A 15,769-nucleotide genomic window follows, 5' to 3' on the forward strand; every position below is an offset into this window, starting at 1 on the left:
CTGCAGGGATCCATGTCGAATGCTCTCTCTCATAGTAAGGCCATTCACGTCCCTGGTCAATGGTCACTGGTGATTCACCAGAGGCTTACTCCACATGGAGACCCTGCAAATGGGTTTTGAGCTTTCCCTGACAGTTTAAACTTAAAAAGAATTTTTTTAAGCACAACTCACTCATACAAAGTCCACTCTAACTCAGAAGGACCTTATAGGACAAGGCAGAAATTTTCCTGTGAGTTTCCAATATGGTAACTCTTTACGGGAATAGAAAGCCTCATCTTTCTCCCATGGTACTGCTTGTGGTTTAGAACTGCTAGCCTTGAGGTCAGCAGCCCAATGAGTAGCCATGACACCACCAGGGCTCCTTACTGGCAGTGATAGCCTTCCACAAACTGTGTGCTCAAAATGCAAGCTCCAAGACGGATACGTCCGCTGTTCTTGGATCTTATTGTTTATGGTTCTCAGGTCACACAGGTCGCCGTGCTCCTTCTGTGTGGACTGAGCTGACACCTCGCTCAACTAGCTGCTTGCTGTAAGACGAGTCTTTAAAATCCCCACTGCTGTTATTTCTGAAAGCCGGACACCATGTGATTGCTTCACCACATTTTACTAGCGCACCAATATCTTCAGTGATCGCTCCCGAAGGGCAAATATCAAGGCAGGGCCACATCATAAGAACCAATTGTCCTTAGATTAGGGCTAACATTCAGTGCAAGCTCAAAATCCACTCATGGACTGACATTTTATATATGTTCCTGGTCCACATTATCATTTTATTGGGGGAAATTAAAAATAATTGATTAATAGTATCTAGGCAGTGGTATCGAATTTAAAATACTATTGAGAAAAGGAAAGTATACATGTTATAGGACAGCTTTTCAGACTAAAATACATGGATTGCTGTGGGGAACAGGAAGATTTCTCCCAAGTCTTCTCCCCCAAATAGGACAGCACTTGTAGCTAACAATTGTCAACTTACTTCCCTGAAGGCAGTCGGCTGCCAGACTACTGTCTAGTCCAACCACAGGTAGGCCTACCCCCTGCTGCTAAGGACAATGGGCTACTTCTCCCTAAACTTTGGCTTGTGACCATTAGCTTGGTTCCTGTAGGTGGGGTTTACACCCTACTGATAATGGTTTCTATGGAGATCCAGAGAACAGGTCAAACCAGCTCAGTGGCATCCAAAGTTAGGCTGCCATCCTGAATCTAGGATCCGCCCACCTTGCCAGATGCATACCCCCAATCCCTCCTCTTCCTATTGCGTGCACTCCTCTAGACCACCCCCACCCATTACTGTATTAGCTATAGCACAACCCTTTCCTGTGATGTATGTCTTCACCTGTAATTAGGGGGCTAGCATGTCCCCAGAGAAGATAAAAGCCTTGGTTAACATTAAATCTCTCTCTCTCTCCACATGGACCACCAAGTGAGGCTGAGGTGAGTATGCTACTATGAAATGTGTCTGACTCCATTATTTCTCCCTCTCCTCTATCACTCATGTTCTTTATGACTTTACTATAATCTTTACTTATTATCGCTGTACAATAGCACCTACCCGACCCGTGATGATGTGTTAGGGGCTGCATTCCCCTCACAGATTGCTGATTTGTACAGATTAAAAGAGTAAGTGATTGGACACTGTTTGCACAAACAATGAAGCTTGGGGATAAGGCAAAAATTTCTTCTTCTTCTTCTTCTTCTTCTTCTTCTTCTTCTTCTTCTTCTTCTTCTTCTTCTTCTTCTTTTTAACTTTCAGCAAGACTTATTCAGTCGAGCACTATTTGCTGCACTCTTTACCCCAAGATCACCAGGTCTCTGAACTTGGGAGCTACTAGGTAGATTTGAACTGCCATTGAAGTGAGGGGTCACTTAAGTCCACACAGAAAGAGCACACCAGTTCAGCATATGTGATCAAGGATTGTTAATAATAGCATCCAAGATCAGAAAAGGGAATTGTATTAGAGCTTAAGCTCTGAGCACCTGGTTTTCAGAAAGCTATGGATGACAGTGAAAGCCCAAAATCCAATTGCAGGGTCCCCACATGGATTGCGCCTCCATTGAAGTCTTTCAGACCATTGAACTTGGAGGTGAGTTGGCCTTACTATCAGAGAGAGGGCATTGGAGAGCGGATTGCTGCATCTATAATTAGGTTAAAATTTAACATCTTCTCTTTTTTCTCTTTGGTCCCATTTTTTATTTGTTGTAGTTTTATGAGTTTTTGCTTTCTCTTCGGTTGAGGTTTTCTGTGTTATATGTTGGCGTTTGGGGTGTGATTTTCTTGATAGGACATCCCTTATAGGTAAGTCTATAGAGACAGTAACTAGACTAATAGCTCCTTAGGATTATGGGTTCAAGGATGAAGAAAATGTTCTGAAATTGATTGTGATAATGGTTGTACAACTCTCTTCAATATCTGTAAACTATTGAATTGTATGGGGTGTGGATTATATGTCAATAGAACAGTTTGTATTTTTTAAATGAAGGCACATAGTTGTAAGACAAAAAAGATCATGGATTTTTTTAACCATAAAATTTTTGAAGCTCTCCTGTTTGTGTGTATGTGTGTGTGTGCACGCACATGTGTGTAAGCACACGCACACACTCACGGGCACTCACAGGCACGTGCATACATGTGTGCCACCTGCTATTGGCTGTGCGCTCTAAATAAAAGTTTAGAAAACAAGCCGTGTTTTTTATTGCGAGCTCTGTAGAGGTGCGCAAAGCAGATGGCTCATTTCACATTCAACAATGCTACGCACATTTTGTGTCATCAGTCACTGCCATCCCTCCATGAAACATCATCGATCTCACTTTCTCCGTGTGTTCCCTGAGGCCATGCCTCCTTTCCCAACACATCTGAATTTGTCCTTGGGCAAATGCTACTCTTTTGATCTCAGTGGGTGATTATTCTGAGCAGTGCATGCCACCCTTGTGGTTGTTACTGCTCCTCTTACACACCTGTGCTAATTTTCCTTCTTCTGTGAACGATCTCCTTCTTTCAGTTTTCTAAGCAGAAGCCGAAAGTCACACATTTGCTTAACATTTACACTTCCTTATTTTTTCATAATTAACATCTTATCTATGGTAATGTTTTAGTGCTTGATGTGAATGTGTTCACTTTGTGGCATTTTAATCAAGCTATCACTTAAGTTTTACGCTGTTTTTAAAAAGCTTATCTTCCAAATACGAACTATTTTCATTCTTCGTTAATTCATCAGTGTCTTACCTGCCTACTCCATAGCAAGCCAGGTGATCTCCAGAATCAGAATGATACACAGCTGGCTCTGGCATGGAGGAAAATACTCCTCTGTGATATGGGCCCTCAGGGGCACATTTGGAAATTGAGCCCACAACATCACACATAGGTCAGTCCACCCTTCTCCCATCACACTGCCCATTGTCACCTACCTCTAAGACCTTGTCAAAAACGGGCAGTCCAATGCCCATCTTTCCACTCACCAACTAAGGGAAAGGATTTGCCCACGGGCCAGTAGTTTACATTTTTATTTACTAGCCTTTTCTGGGTCCAGTGTAATGATGTCAACTCTATTTTTAGCTTTATTTCCTTCTACCTTCATGGTGGTAGGAAGAGGAATCAGGTAATCCATCAAGCCTACTCAATGTTATGATCTACTTAAGGAAAAAAATCGAGCAGACCTGGATCCTTCTATCAGTCTCTGTGCACTCCTTCTTGGAGAGCTGGGATTAGTTGAGATGCCTCCTCTAAACTCCTTAGCCTCTGGACTCCTTGAGGCATGGGCAACAGGGGGTAGCCCAACTAAAACTGGTGTGGTGCATGAATGGGAGAAACATGAAAGGAGTCTAACACAGAATTGGTGTTGACTGCATCTTTTGGGACAGTCGAGAAAGGAGGGAATGGAAATGACTCTACACCTTCGGAGACGGTCCAGTGAGGTCTCCGGTTGATTTGGTGCCGTCAGAGCAGGTGTCGAGCTGCCAATCCGATGATGACCCACCCCTTCCCATGACAGGCCTCCAAGGATGATGGAGATTTCTCATAGCAGACGAGCGGCGGGAGGAGGTGTGAAACAGACGGTGATACTCGTCCTCAGAAACTCTTGGCAGAAGCCAAAGGAAAACTTCCACCCTCCTGTTTTTCTCCCCACATGCAGCCAGAGGATGCTGACTATTCCAAGGATTTTCCAAGAACGACACTGGATCTACATCATGAGCTCTTCAGGGAAACTGGAGCACAGGTCATTGTTTCCACCCCATCCCCCGCTGAGCAGCAGTGCACATGCGCCGACAGACTTCCTTTCCCCACATCCTGTGAATTCCACGCTGAAGCCCTGGCGTGCGCACACACACGCACGCGCGCGCACACACACACACACACACACACACACACACACACACACACACTTTGTCTTCCCTTCACCCACTTTGAGCAGTGTTGGGAGTAGAAAACTTTCAAGTTGCCACCGCATTGTCCCCAATCGAAGATCCCTTCGGATGGCTTCATCGTTAGCCTGGACATTGGTTTTACCCCCAGTTCCTAACGGTGTGCTGAATTTTCCACACTTGCGTGGTGCAGGTCTGGAGTACGGGCTCATAGGTACCTGAAGGGTTCCTCTTGATCTCCAGGCACCGTTTGGTGGCCCTGTTTATGACAGCCTTTCCCTGAACGGAAGGAGAGACGTAGTCAGTAAACCAAATGTACCTTTTTCTCCATCCTCATGTCCCTGCTGCGATCAGAGACAAGCTTCTGGAACCCTCTCGTCCTTCGCAAGTCCCCCAAATGAGAAAAAGAAGCAAAGCCTAAAACGAAATCACCCAGGCCTTCTCTATCAGCCCTGATAAATTAACCCCGAATCTGGGCATCCTGGGAGAATTGGAAAGTGCTGTTTCCCATGGTATCATCAGCCTCTCCTAAGACTGGCGTGCTCTCATGAGCCAAGGACAGGTCATCTACTTGGCCTTCCCTCCCACTTCTTCACCCGTGAAACCTCACTGGCTTCTCTCACTGGGCTCCCTCCCCTCGGTGAGGCCCTGTTCTAGTACTGGGACAGTGCTTTAGGCACCTCAATCCAGGTTGTATACCGCTCTGGGGGCACTTCCCTGCCTCTCTGGGTGGTGGGGTTTCAACCTTTTTTACTGGGGGAACACGATGGGCTACAGAGCTAAGGAGTCTGGGTTTGAATCTCTGCTGCACCACACAAACTATACAGCCTTGGGAAAATTACTTCACCTCTCCACACCTCGGTTTCCCCGTCGATAAAGTGCGGTTAGGGTGAATAGTTATTGAGCATTTTGCACCCGACCCATTTAGATGTGCAATGATGGTCGCTTCACCTATGCCTCCACTCAATCGATTGGAGGGGGGAAGGCCTCCTTCCCCTTGTTCCCGTGTGCGATCTCCCGGTCCCCGAGCCCTTTCCTCCCTGTCTCGGCATCTGAGCGAACCACCATCTGTCCTGGTCTTCTCCCCCACCCCCACCCCACCCCCCTGCCGTCATGGCATCTCTTTGCGGGCACTCACACAAGCTCTTCCTTTTGTACAACCAGCTGTGTGCTTTCATCGTGAAAGCGAACGGCATCCAAGCAGAGCTGTGGCTCTGAGACCTCCAACCCTCTGCTCCCTCCCCTGCCATCACCTCCCTGCCTCTCAAGTCTTCAATCCTAACAACTCCTGCCCTCTCAAGTTTGCCTGACTCTAGGTCCGTCTGAGCTCCCTCTGCCCCCACCCCAGCATCCAGGAGGGCTCTCCAGACTCTAGAGCTTCTCCCGGTCAATCCCACCATCCTGTCCTCTGACCTTTGCTTTTAGAACCCAAAGCTCCTGGAGAAGCTCCGTGAGCTGAGCAGGCCTGGCCACACATGTGCCAACAGCAGTCTGGCCTCCGGGCCTGGCTTACTCCTCAGCCTTGCTCTAGTCCGCCTCACCAAGATGGAATCCCTCCATCCCACCCACTAAACACACCCGTGAGCTACATTTCTCCACTGCTCACTATGCCAATGAAACTGCACTTCTGCATTGTGAATGGAGGGAGGGGGGAGTGCGGAGTGGAGACCCAGAGCCCTTCTGTAGACAACTGGACCTCCTCTTACAGAAGGGTCACGTGCAGTTGACGAGCCAGACAGGGTGCAGTATAGCACTGATGAATCATATAACTTTCCTCTAGTTCTTTAACGCTTCCTCCCCCCACCCCATCATGAACTGAATTCTACCTCACAAATCTGAGTAGGCCAGAGCATGTACACAGGTACAGATAAGAACTGGGAACACGAGGAATCCAGGACAGATAAACCCCTCAGGACCAATATTGAGAGTAGTGATACCAGGAGGGTAAGGGGAATGTGGGGGGTGGGGGGGGAGAAAGGGGGAACCTATCACAATGATCTACATATAACACCCTCCCAGGGGGCTGACAACAGAAAAGTGGGTGAAGGGAGACATCAGTCAGTGTAAGACATGAAAAAATAATAATAATTTATAAATGATCAAGGGTTCATGAGGGAAGGAGAGAAGGGGAAGGAGGGGGGAAAATGAGAAGCTGATACCAAGGGTTCAAGTAGAAAGAAAATGTTTCGAAAATGATGATGGCCACAAATGTACAAACCTACAACAAATGTAAAACCTGCTTGACACAATAGATGGATGTAAAGATTTTGATAAGAGTAGTACGAGCCCCCAATAAAATGATTTTTTTAAAAGACTGTACTTCCAGTCATTCTACCCTCTCACCGGAACATGCTAAGTGACTGTGGAACGGTGCCTTGTGGGCCATCTCAAAGTAGCTGTCTTCTTCCCACCTAGCTGCCTGCAGCTCCCTCTGTTGGCTTAGCCCCAGCTGTTGTTGATGCCAGCGAAAACACTCATCCCGACATCGGTTATGCCTCCCTCTTTTGCAGATTCCTTTAAAGAGACTACCTTTAAGGATTTCTACATATCACAATATTAAAGAGAGGAAACAGAAAAACCTTAACTCTCCCATCTGTTTGAACCAACACCTGATCCCCCCGCCCCCCACCCCCACCCCCCGTTTCAGAATCCAACTTCCCAGGCAATGAGGCAAGAATGTGCATCTGAGCACTAAGATGCCCCTGGCGCAAGCCGTGCACATTCCAGTGGCCTCATGTGCATGTGAAAGGTGGACGCTGAATAAAGAAGACTAGTAAGAGTGCCGTGGGCCACCACAAGAGCAAAGCTGTCTGGGCAGAAGTACATTGGGTTGACCTGAGACGTGAAGAGTGAGATTTTTTCCCCTTACATAACATGGGCGTATAATCAGTAGAAACCCGTCCCTGGAAAAAGACGTCGCACTTGGTGAAGTCGAAGGTCATTGGAGAAAGAGGAAGCCCCCAGGGTGGATTGGCACACTGGCTGAAACACGGGCTGTAACACAACACTAGTTGAGAGGATGGCGCCCGACCAGGCAGGCTTCATTCTGAGGCACACAGAGCCTCTGTGATTTGGAGCCAGCTCGGTGGCACCTGAAAACAGGCACAATATTACGGGATGCTGTGGGACATATGGTATTTGTAGCCTGTTTGCTAAGTTCAAAATTATATCATGTGCATTTTCCCATGTCAGTGTTTTAAAGTACATATCGATAAATGTGTGTGAATGCATTAAACCATTATATATAATGATTTGTATCTATATTGATTTAATGGTTGAAACATGATATATATACATTGTTATTGGATATGTACAGCACCTAACAACAATATGATAGGATAATATTATGTATGTACTTTTTATAGCCTTCTTGTAAAATTCAGAATTATATTGTGTGTATTTTCCCATTTCCCATGTTGCTGTATACACACACACGCACACATATATGTGTGCATATGTATACACATTAAACCATTATATATGTTGTTTCTGTTGTAGGCACCATTGAGTTGGCTCCAACCCATATTGACCCTATGCAGAACAGAACAAAACACTGCACGGTCCTGCGCCATCTCCACTAGTGTTCCCCCGCTTGAGCCCGTTGACGCAGCCACTGTGTCAATCTAGCTCATCAAGGGCCTTCCTCTTTTTTGCTGTCGCTCCACTCTACCAAGCACAATGTCCTTCTCTAGGGACTGGTCTCTCCTGACAACATGTCCAAAGTAAGTAAGACGGAGCCTTGCCATCCGTGTCTCAAAAAGCACTCTGGCCACACCTCTTCCGATACAGACAGGCTTGTCCTTTTAGCGGTCCACTGTCCCTTCAATATTCTTCTCCAGCACCAAGAGCCAAATGCACGGATTCTTCTTTGGTCTTCCTTATTCAATGCCCAACATTCACATGCATAGGAGGCCATGGAGAAGACCCTGGCTCGGGAGAGGCGCACCTTAGTCCTCAGAGTAACATCCTTGCTCTTTAGTACTCTGAAGAGGTCTTGTGCAGCAGATTTACCTAAAACAATGTGTCTTTTGACATACACACCCTTTTTTTTTACTTTGAAAAATACTATTGTATTTATACTCATGCATAAAAAGGGCTGTATTATCATGCTTACATACATGCCAATATATGAAACCATTTGATAACAAATCACATCTAAATTTTATAAAGAACACGCAAACACTATAACACTGGTTATACATTGATAGCAGAGTGTGTGGGGGAGGTTGGGGTGGATCAGTTGCTATCATTTGACTTTTAGGGATGGAGCAGCACCCTCTGAGAGGAACCACATCCATGAGCAATAGCCATCTATACAGCTATTGGAAATATGGCAATATGGATGCAGGAGAAGTTCATGATTGTACTGACTCTATTACTTTCGCTAAGCCATTTTATTTTCCTCACATTCAATGCAAAGAAATAAAACATAATAGGAAGAAAAATAGGTTCTTCTCACGATTTACAGTAAAAAGAGTCTGCATCCTGCTGCTGGCCTGGACATATTTTACAACAGGGAACACATGATGGTTCACATGGATCGTTGTGTCGTTTTGATTCTGATCCACTGAAGAGAATCTCCTTGACATTTGGTGACAGGACTTAGCTCCAGGGGAGCTGGGACCCACTGAGCCATTCTTGTGGTATTCCCAGATCTCAAAAAATAAGACAATACCTGCACAAGGAAATATATTGAACAATCAATTTGGTCAGAAATTGCATCTGGAGGCTCTTTCATTTAGTCTCAGCTAGGACAGGTGGCCCTTTTTGGCTACAGATGTAAGTGATCTTGTGGTCTAGAGATTGCTGCGTTGATATCGTGCCTGTATCACGAGGACAAGGTACACGTCGAGACCGCTGTCTGCTTAAGAAACTTCCGCAACTTGTCTCAATTCTTCAAATCTAGGAAGAAGTTCTTTTTCTAGGCTGACAATTAGCCCTGTGTTGGTGCTGCACCACCACAAGCAAACAATTAAATTGAGCCTCCTGGTAGGGGTTATAGTACACAATCCTTTCGGTTTTTGAAAGCCCAAGTTTGCTACCTTAGTCTGTTGCGAGAGAACAAAAGTAGAAAGAAGCCGGGTCTCAAAGCCCGCTCTGGAACATTGTCAGTGGCCATGTTCATTGCAGGCACCCCATCTCGATCAGACACAATGGCATGGAGTCCTTGAAGACTTGATAATTTTTTACATGGGCATCTCTGGGCCATCCGCCATGATGAATCCCCTTCTAATGCAGATCCATCGTTCACTCCTGGGGATACCCAGGTTCACTCTGCTGTCTCTTCAGGGGCAGCCTTGGACACAGATTGCTCTGCAAGCAGCCATCACATGACTTATCAGCTCGTCTTTTGATCTCTTGACTGCTGCTTCCATGAGCATTGATTGTGGATCCAAGTGAAATAAAATCCTTGACAACTTCAGCCTTTTCTTCATTTATCATGATGTTACCTGTTGGTCCAGGTATGAAGATTTTGGCTGTCTTTACATTGGGTTGTAATCCATACTGAGGGTTGAGATCCTTGATCTTCATCAGCCAGTGCTTCAAGTCCTCCTCACTTTCAGCAAGCAAGGTTGAGCCATCTTCATTCGTCAGGTTGTTAATAAGCCTGCCTGCAATCCCGATGTCACATTCTTCTTCATACAGTTCAGCTTCTCCGACGGTTTTCTCAGCACAGAGATGGAATAAGTATGGTGAGAGGATACAACCCTGACGCACACCTTTCCTGATTTTAAGCCATGTGGTATTCCCTTGTTCTGTTCTCCCAACTGCCTCTTGATCCATGTACAAGTTCCTCAGGAGCACAATGAAGCTTTCCTGAATTTCCAGTCTTCTCAAGGTCATCCACAGTTTCTTATGGTCCACACAGTCAAACACCTTCGCATAGTCAAGGAAACACACGTAAATACCCTTTTGACATTCTCTGCTTTGAGCCATGATCCATCCGACAGCAGCAATGATATCCCCTTGTTCCATGTCCTCTTCTGAATCCATCCTGAACTTCTGGCAGCTCCGTGTCAATGCACGGCTGCAAATGTGGTCAGGTGGTGTTAAGCAAAGATTTACTCATGTGCAATATCAATGATGTCATTCTATAGTTTGAGCATTCCGTTGGGTCATGGTTTAATGATTACCATTACACTAATATATATGTACATGTCGTTGTTGTTAGGCGCCATTCAGTTGGTTCCAAATCCCAGGGACCCGATGTGCAACACAAAGAAGCACTGCCTAGTCGTGCGCCGTCCTTACCATCACTGCTATGTTGGAGCCGATTGTTCCAGTCATTGTGCCAATCCACCGTGTGCATCTTCCTCCTTTTTAACGACTTCACCAAGCACGATATCCTATTCCAGGGACTGGTTTCGACTGACAATGCGTCTTTATTTCTAAGGTCATCCAAATGTACTTCTTCCAAGATAGATGTGTTTGTTCTTCTGGAAGCCCATGGCGTGTTTCATCTTCTTCCTTATTCCGTGTCCAATTTGCCCATGGCAGATGAGGCCATTGAAATGCCATGTTTTCGGTCATGTGCTCTATAAGAATGGGCTCTCTATATAATGGTTGAATGGTGAAACCTACACAAGCTAGAACCTGACAGGACTGCATTGTTTTTCTCAGTTTGGCAAATTCCCCACCTTTGACAGGATTCCGTCTTACCACTTTCTTTCTTCTCTTTTCTTGTTTTAATCATTTTATTTGGGGCTCTTAGAGCTCTTATCACAATCCATCCATCCATCCATTGCGTCAAGCCCATTTATAGATACGTTACCATCATCATTTTCAAAACATTTTCTTTCAACTTGAGGTGAACCCTTGGCATCAGCTCACTTTCTCCCTTCCCCCACCCGCCCCTTTCTTATCATTCATCTTTAATGGAAAATATTTTCATTTTGCTTCTCTGCTGTTCAGCTTCCAGTGTTTGTAGGCTTTATGGTACAACATTCAATTCAGGGGACTTTACTTTTTAGTCCAAAGAAACTGAATTTTTCCTAATGGTTGCTATCAGAATAATAATATGTTTTCTCCAACAGTCACGGCTTAGATTTTGATTATATTCTCCTAAACAAATCCAAACCCACTTCCACTGAATCGATTCTTATTCAGAGTACCCCCTTATAGGGTTTCTGAGACGGTAAATCTTGATGGAAGCAGAAAACCTCATCTATCTCCCACAGAATAACTGGTGGGGTGGAACTGCCAACCGTGTGGTTAGCAACCAGGCTAGTATGAAAACAAAAATAAAACCGGTTGCGGTTGAATCACGGCAACCCTCTTGGGCAGAGCAGAATTGCCCGTGGGTTTCCGAGCCCATGGCCATTACAGAAACAGACCGCCACGTCTTCCTCCTGCGGAGCGGCTGGGGAGTCTGAGCTGCCCACCTTTCGCTTAGCAGCCAAGAGCTTAAATGTTGCCGGGGTTTCTTTCAAAAGTGGAATTCCTGCCTCAAAGGGGGAGAGATCATTAGTTAAGGTGTGTGTGTGGGGGGGGTGGGGGAATCATTAATGTCAGCTTTTCCCTAAATCTAGCCAAATTGCTTTCTAGAACAGTGCCTCCACACCCCACCCTTGCAGTATGTGAGAGCACTCTCCGCCCAAGTCTCTCCTTCTTACTGCCCCAACCCTGTGTGAGGGTGGTGTCCCTTCTCACCACCTCTTCCAAAGGTCCTTGGTGTGTCATGAACTGTCACTCTACTGAGAAGGCTCCCAGGTGATCACCTCTGCCCAAATCCTCCCCGATTTCAGCAGCATCTGCACACTCAACTCTGCTCCTCATATCCCAGTCCAGATGCCTCATCAAGCCCCATTTCTTCAAACCCATGTCTGTCTCCATTGCTAACATTCTCTCTCCTGCAGTCCCAGGAAACCAGAACCTCCTCTGGTTGACAGGGAAATCTATGGAGACAGTAACTGCATGAATGATTCCTTGGGGGTATGGAAGGGGAGGTTAGGGGGAAATGGGGAGCTAAGAACAAGGAGGACAAGAATGAAGAAAATGTTCTAAAACTGATTGTACAATTCTTCTCTTATTGCATTGTATGATATGTGAATTATACACCAATAAGACTGTTGAAAAGACCCACAAAGTCATGAAGTGGAAGAAAACAAAAAAATTATCTAGTCTCACCTCCTTCTCAATTCAGGGGAAAATTCAGGGAAAAATCTTTGGTAACCTTTTAGGAGAATTCATTAGTGTATAAGCGGTGTCTACAGAGTACATAGAGTCCAGGAGGGATCCAAAGTTCAATCGTATATCCCGCTACTATCTGGAAGAATGGTGATTCTAGAGATAAGATGAATATAAAAGAATTCGACGGAGTAAGTTGATTTAAAACTGACTTACTAGCAAATGATCTACCATGAACGTCATGATCACATCTCTCTTTAGTTCTTGGCATTCTGGATATAGTGACTCTAAAAGGGAACCCAGCCTGAGCATCAGGATAACAGGGAGAACTTCCCTGGATGTCCTGGGATTCCAGAACCCAAACCCAGCCCAAATCTCTAGGCTAAAAGCAACCTCAGGTGGCTAACATGGTGACTCTCCAAATTACTGTGAGGAAAGCAGCCTTCCAGTTATTTGGGATGCCATCATTGTTTCTTTGGGAGCAGCAGTGGTAACATCTAATTCTCAGTAGATTGAGGATTCAGTCTACACGGCCTACACAGTAGGCTGCTAACCAGCAGTGTGGACCCACCCGCTGCTCTGCAGAAGAAAGATGAGGCTTTCTGTCTCCATGACGATTTACAGCCTAGGGACCCTAGAGAGCAGTTTTACGCTGTCCTTTGGGTTGCCATGAGTCTGAATTGACTCGATGGCACTGAGCTTTTACTTTGTATACAAGTTCAATAAATTAAACAGAGGATTTGTCCTACTGTTTTACCTGCAGTGCTTAAGAATAGGCGTGTCTTATTGGATAACTTTATATTTCCAATTTAAAATATGTAACTGAATAAGCCATTGAAAGGTGTAATTTCCCACAAGCCTCCAGCATGCCTGGGTCTGGAGTGACCCTGTGCATTCCTCCAGGCCTTGCAAGAACAGTTGTGAAATGGTTTGAGGCCTCGCTCTGCACCCTCTCCGGGGCAAGGTTATAGACATTTCAGACAAATAAAAAAATAAAAGAAAGAAAGGTGTAATTTTATGTGGAGATTTTACTAACTTTGTGAACACTTCTGAAAGACTTCAGAGAGCCATCATATCTGATAGTTAGAGAAACAAAATTCGTGAAAAGAGAAATTTAATGTATTAAATTTCTAAACAGAACTTGCAATATTGAAGGAATTTTAACTGGTGGAATTGTAAGTTCTGCTTTTGAAGTGACTGCTACTCTTTTCCAGATGTATAGATAAAATAGTGAGATCTGTTAACTCAACTTAGTGTATAATGTTGAGAAATTGAGTATTAATTTTTAAAAGCAAACACCCCTTTCATAGTATTTTCTGTACACAAAAGACACCTTTAATCGAGAGTTCACATTTAACTCCAGCTGCTCAGCATGTCCTCCGCAGTGCCTAACCCAGACAGTGAGCTCCCCGCCTTACTGAACCCTTTCGGGCGGCTGCGAAGCTGTGAAAAAGCCCCTCCTTATGTTAAGTCAAAAGACTGCACCTTATTTTTCAAAAGACAAATGCACTAATTATCCCTGGCTGGTGCCGGCAGTTAATGCATTGGGTGGCTAAGCAAAACATAGGAAAGTCAAGTCTACCCAGAGGTGCCTTAGAAAAAGTCCTGGCAATCCACTTCTGAGAAGTCCACCGTGGCCAACCCTGCAGAGCCCAGTTTGACCCTGATGCACGTGGGCCGCCATGACTCACAATTAGCTCCGTGCCACCTGATTTGGCTTTGTGTTTGGGTCTCGATTTGGCCCTTCTGTGCACAATGAACCCGCCTGGTCCCCTCTTCCTCACGAAGAAGGTGTCATCTTTTCCTGCAGTCTATTCTCCAAGCTAACAGCTGCAGGGCCTCCAGGAATAGAGTCGCTTCATAACCATGTATTGAATGCCTATGTGGTCCAGGCACGGTGGCTAATTGTGAGAGAGAAAACAGTGAACAAAATCTAGACGGTGTCCCTGGGATCCTTGACCTCGGGCTGGAAAGAGCAGGTGATCAGGAGATGAGCCTTACAAGCAGGCCCCTGCGAGCACCTAAGAACCACCCACTGCAGTCATCCTGCAGGATCCTGGAAGGTTACCTGCAGGAAGCAAAGCTGAAGGCCAGAAGAAGACGCTGCAGCTTCCCAGGGAAAGAGCTGAGGGAAGAGGGAACAGCATGTGCTAAAAGCTGGAAGGTAAGAGGAAACATGGATTTTCGTAGACTCGTGTTACATTCAGAGCAGGAAGATGCGGACCGGGAAGACTTTACCTTCCTCCTTCTAGTTGTTACTGTCTAGTTCAGAGTGGTTCTGCCGGAGAAGGGCTAGACCGCAAACCACAAGTCAGGGGTTCAAACCTACCAACTGCTCTGCTGGGGGGAGATGGGGTAGTCTGCTCCCATAAAGATTGATAGCCGCTAGCAAAAGTGTTAGCACTTTCTGGTTTGTTTCTGCTGTTGTCCCCTTGCACTATTCTGGGAGCCCTGGTGGCCCAGCGGTTACTCGTTGGCCTGTGATCTGAAAGGTCAGCAGTTCAAAACCAGGTGCGCCAAGAAGAAAGACAGGGCTGTCTAATCCTGTTCAGAACTATAGTCTCAGAAACTCACAGGGGCAGTTCTACCCTGTCCAACAGGGTCACTGTGTGGCAGAATCGACGCTCGATGGCAGTGAGGTTGAGTTAGGACTAATCTAAGCACTTTTCATTTAATCTTCATGAAATCCTATGCAGTAGGTACTAGCCCTGTCCCCATAAAGATTTCAAGCTTAGGCTTATTCTTGTTCAATAAAGTGGAACACAAAAAAAATTCATCTCTTCACATTCCTGACATCCATCTTCGTGTCTTACAAGTGAATTCTCTAGAGAATTCAAAAATAAGTACAAACAAACAGTTGCCTGGGGGTCAATTCTGACTTGAAGCAATCCTACTTCCCCACCAAAACTATCTGCAGGTACAACCTCCGAAATCCTATATAGGCCCAAGATGGGTTGACTCAGAAGTGTGCTTGTCATTTAATCTGGTGGTCAGCGTCCCTAAATTCTCTAGAGAATTCACTTGTAGGACACGAAGATGGATGTGGCTGCTGGCTTCGAACCACCAATCTTCGATGAGCAACTGAGAGCTTAAGTATAGCACCATCAGGGTCCTTGATTTTCACATTAGCCTTTGTCATATTTCCTCCTCTTGCTCTCAGCCCAGCGCTCCAGCCTCTCCGATCATTATCCATAATAAAACACGGGACAACAGCAGACAGTTAACGAGCACTCTCTGTTCCAGGCAGGCTGCTAACCCTTTCACGGTCATTATCTCATCGAGT

General features: G+C 45.5%; 1 protein-coding gene, 1 non-coding gene and 1 pseudogene across 2 annotated transcripts in view; 1 reads left to right on the forward strand and 2 right to left on the reverse strand.

The window, feature by feature from the left end:
- Window positions 1-4,500: 4,500 nt before the first annotated feature.
- The window catches only part of GALNT8 (polypeptide N-acetylgalactosaminyltransferase 8), a 53,068-nt gene continuing 41,799 nt past the window's right edge, over window positions 4,501-15,769 (reverse strand). The window contains exon 11 of the mRNA XM_075553383.1: window positions 4,501-4,638. Within this exon, the coding sequence (XP_075409498.1) occupies window positions 4,501-4,638 (138 nt within the window). The remainder of the gene's footprint in view (window positions 4,639-15,769) is intronic.
- LOC142450577 (ragulator complex protein LAMTOR3 pseudogene) lies at window positions 9,225-9,568 on the reverse strand (annotated as a pseudogene).
- LOC142452210 (small nucleolar RNA SNORA9) lies at window positions 13,338-13,472 on the forward strand. Its single transcript, XR_012785239.1, has one exon. It is a non-coding gene; the product is annotated as a small nucleolar RNA SNORA9 (small nucleolar RNA).

Source organism: Tenrec ecaudatus, chromosome 6 (genome assembly GCF_050624435.1).
Source record: "Tenrec ecaudatus isolate mTenEca1 chromosome 6, mTenEca1.hap1, whole genome shotgun sequence".
In the NCBI taxonomy this organism is placed as follows: Eukaryota; Metazoa; Chordata; class Mammalia; order Afrosoricida; family Tenrecidae; genus Tenrec; species Tenrec ecaudatus.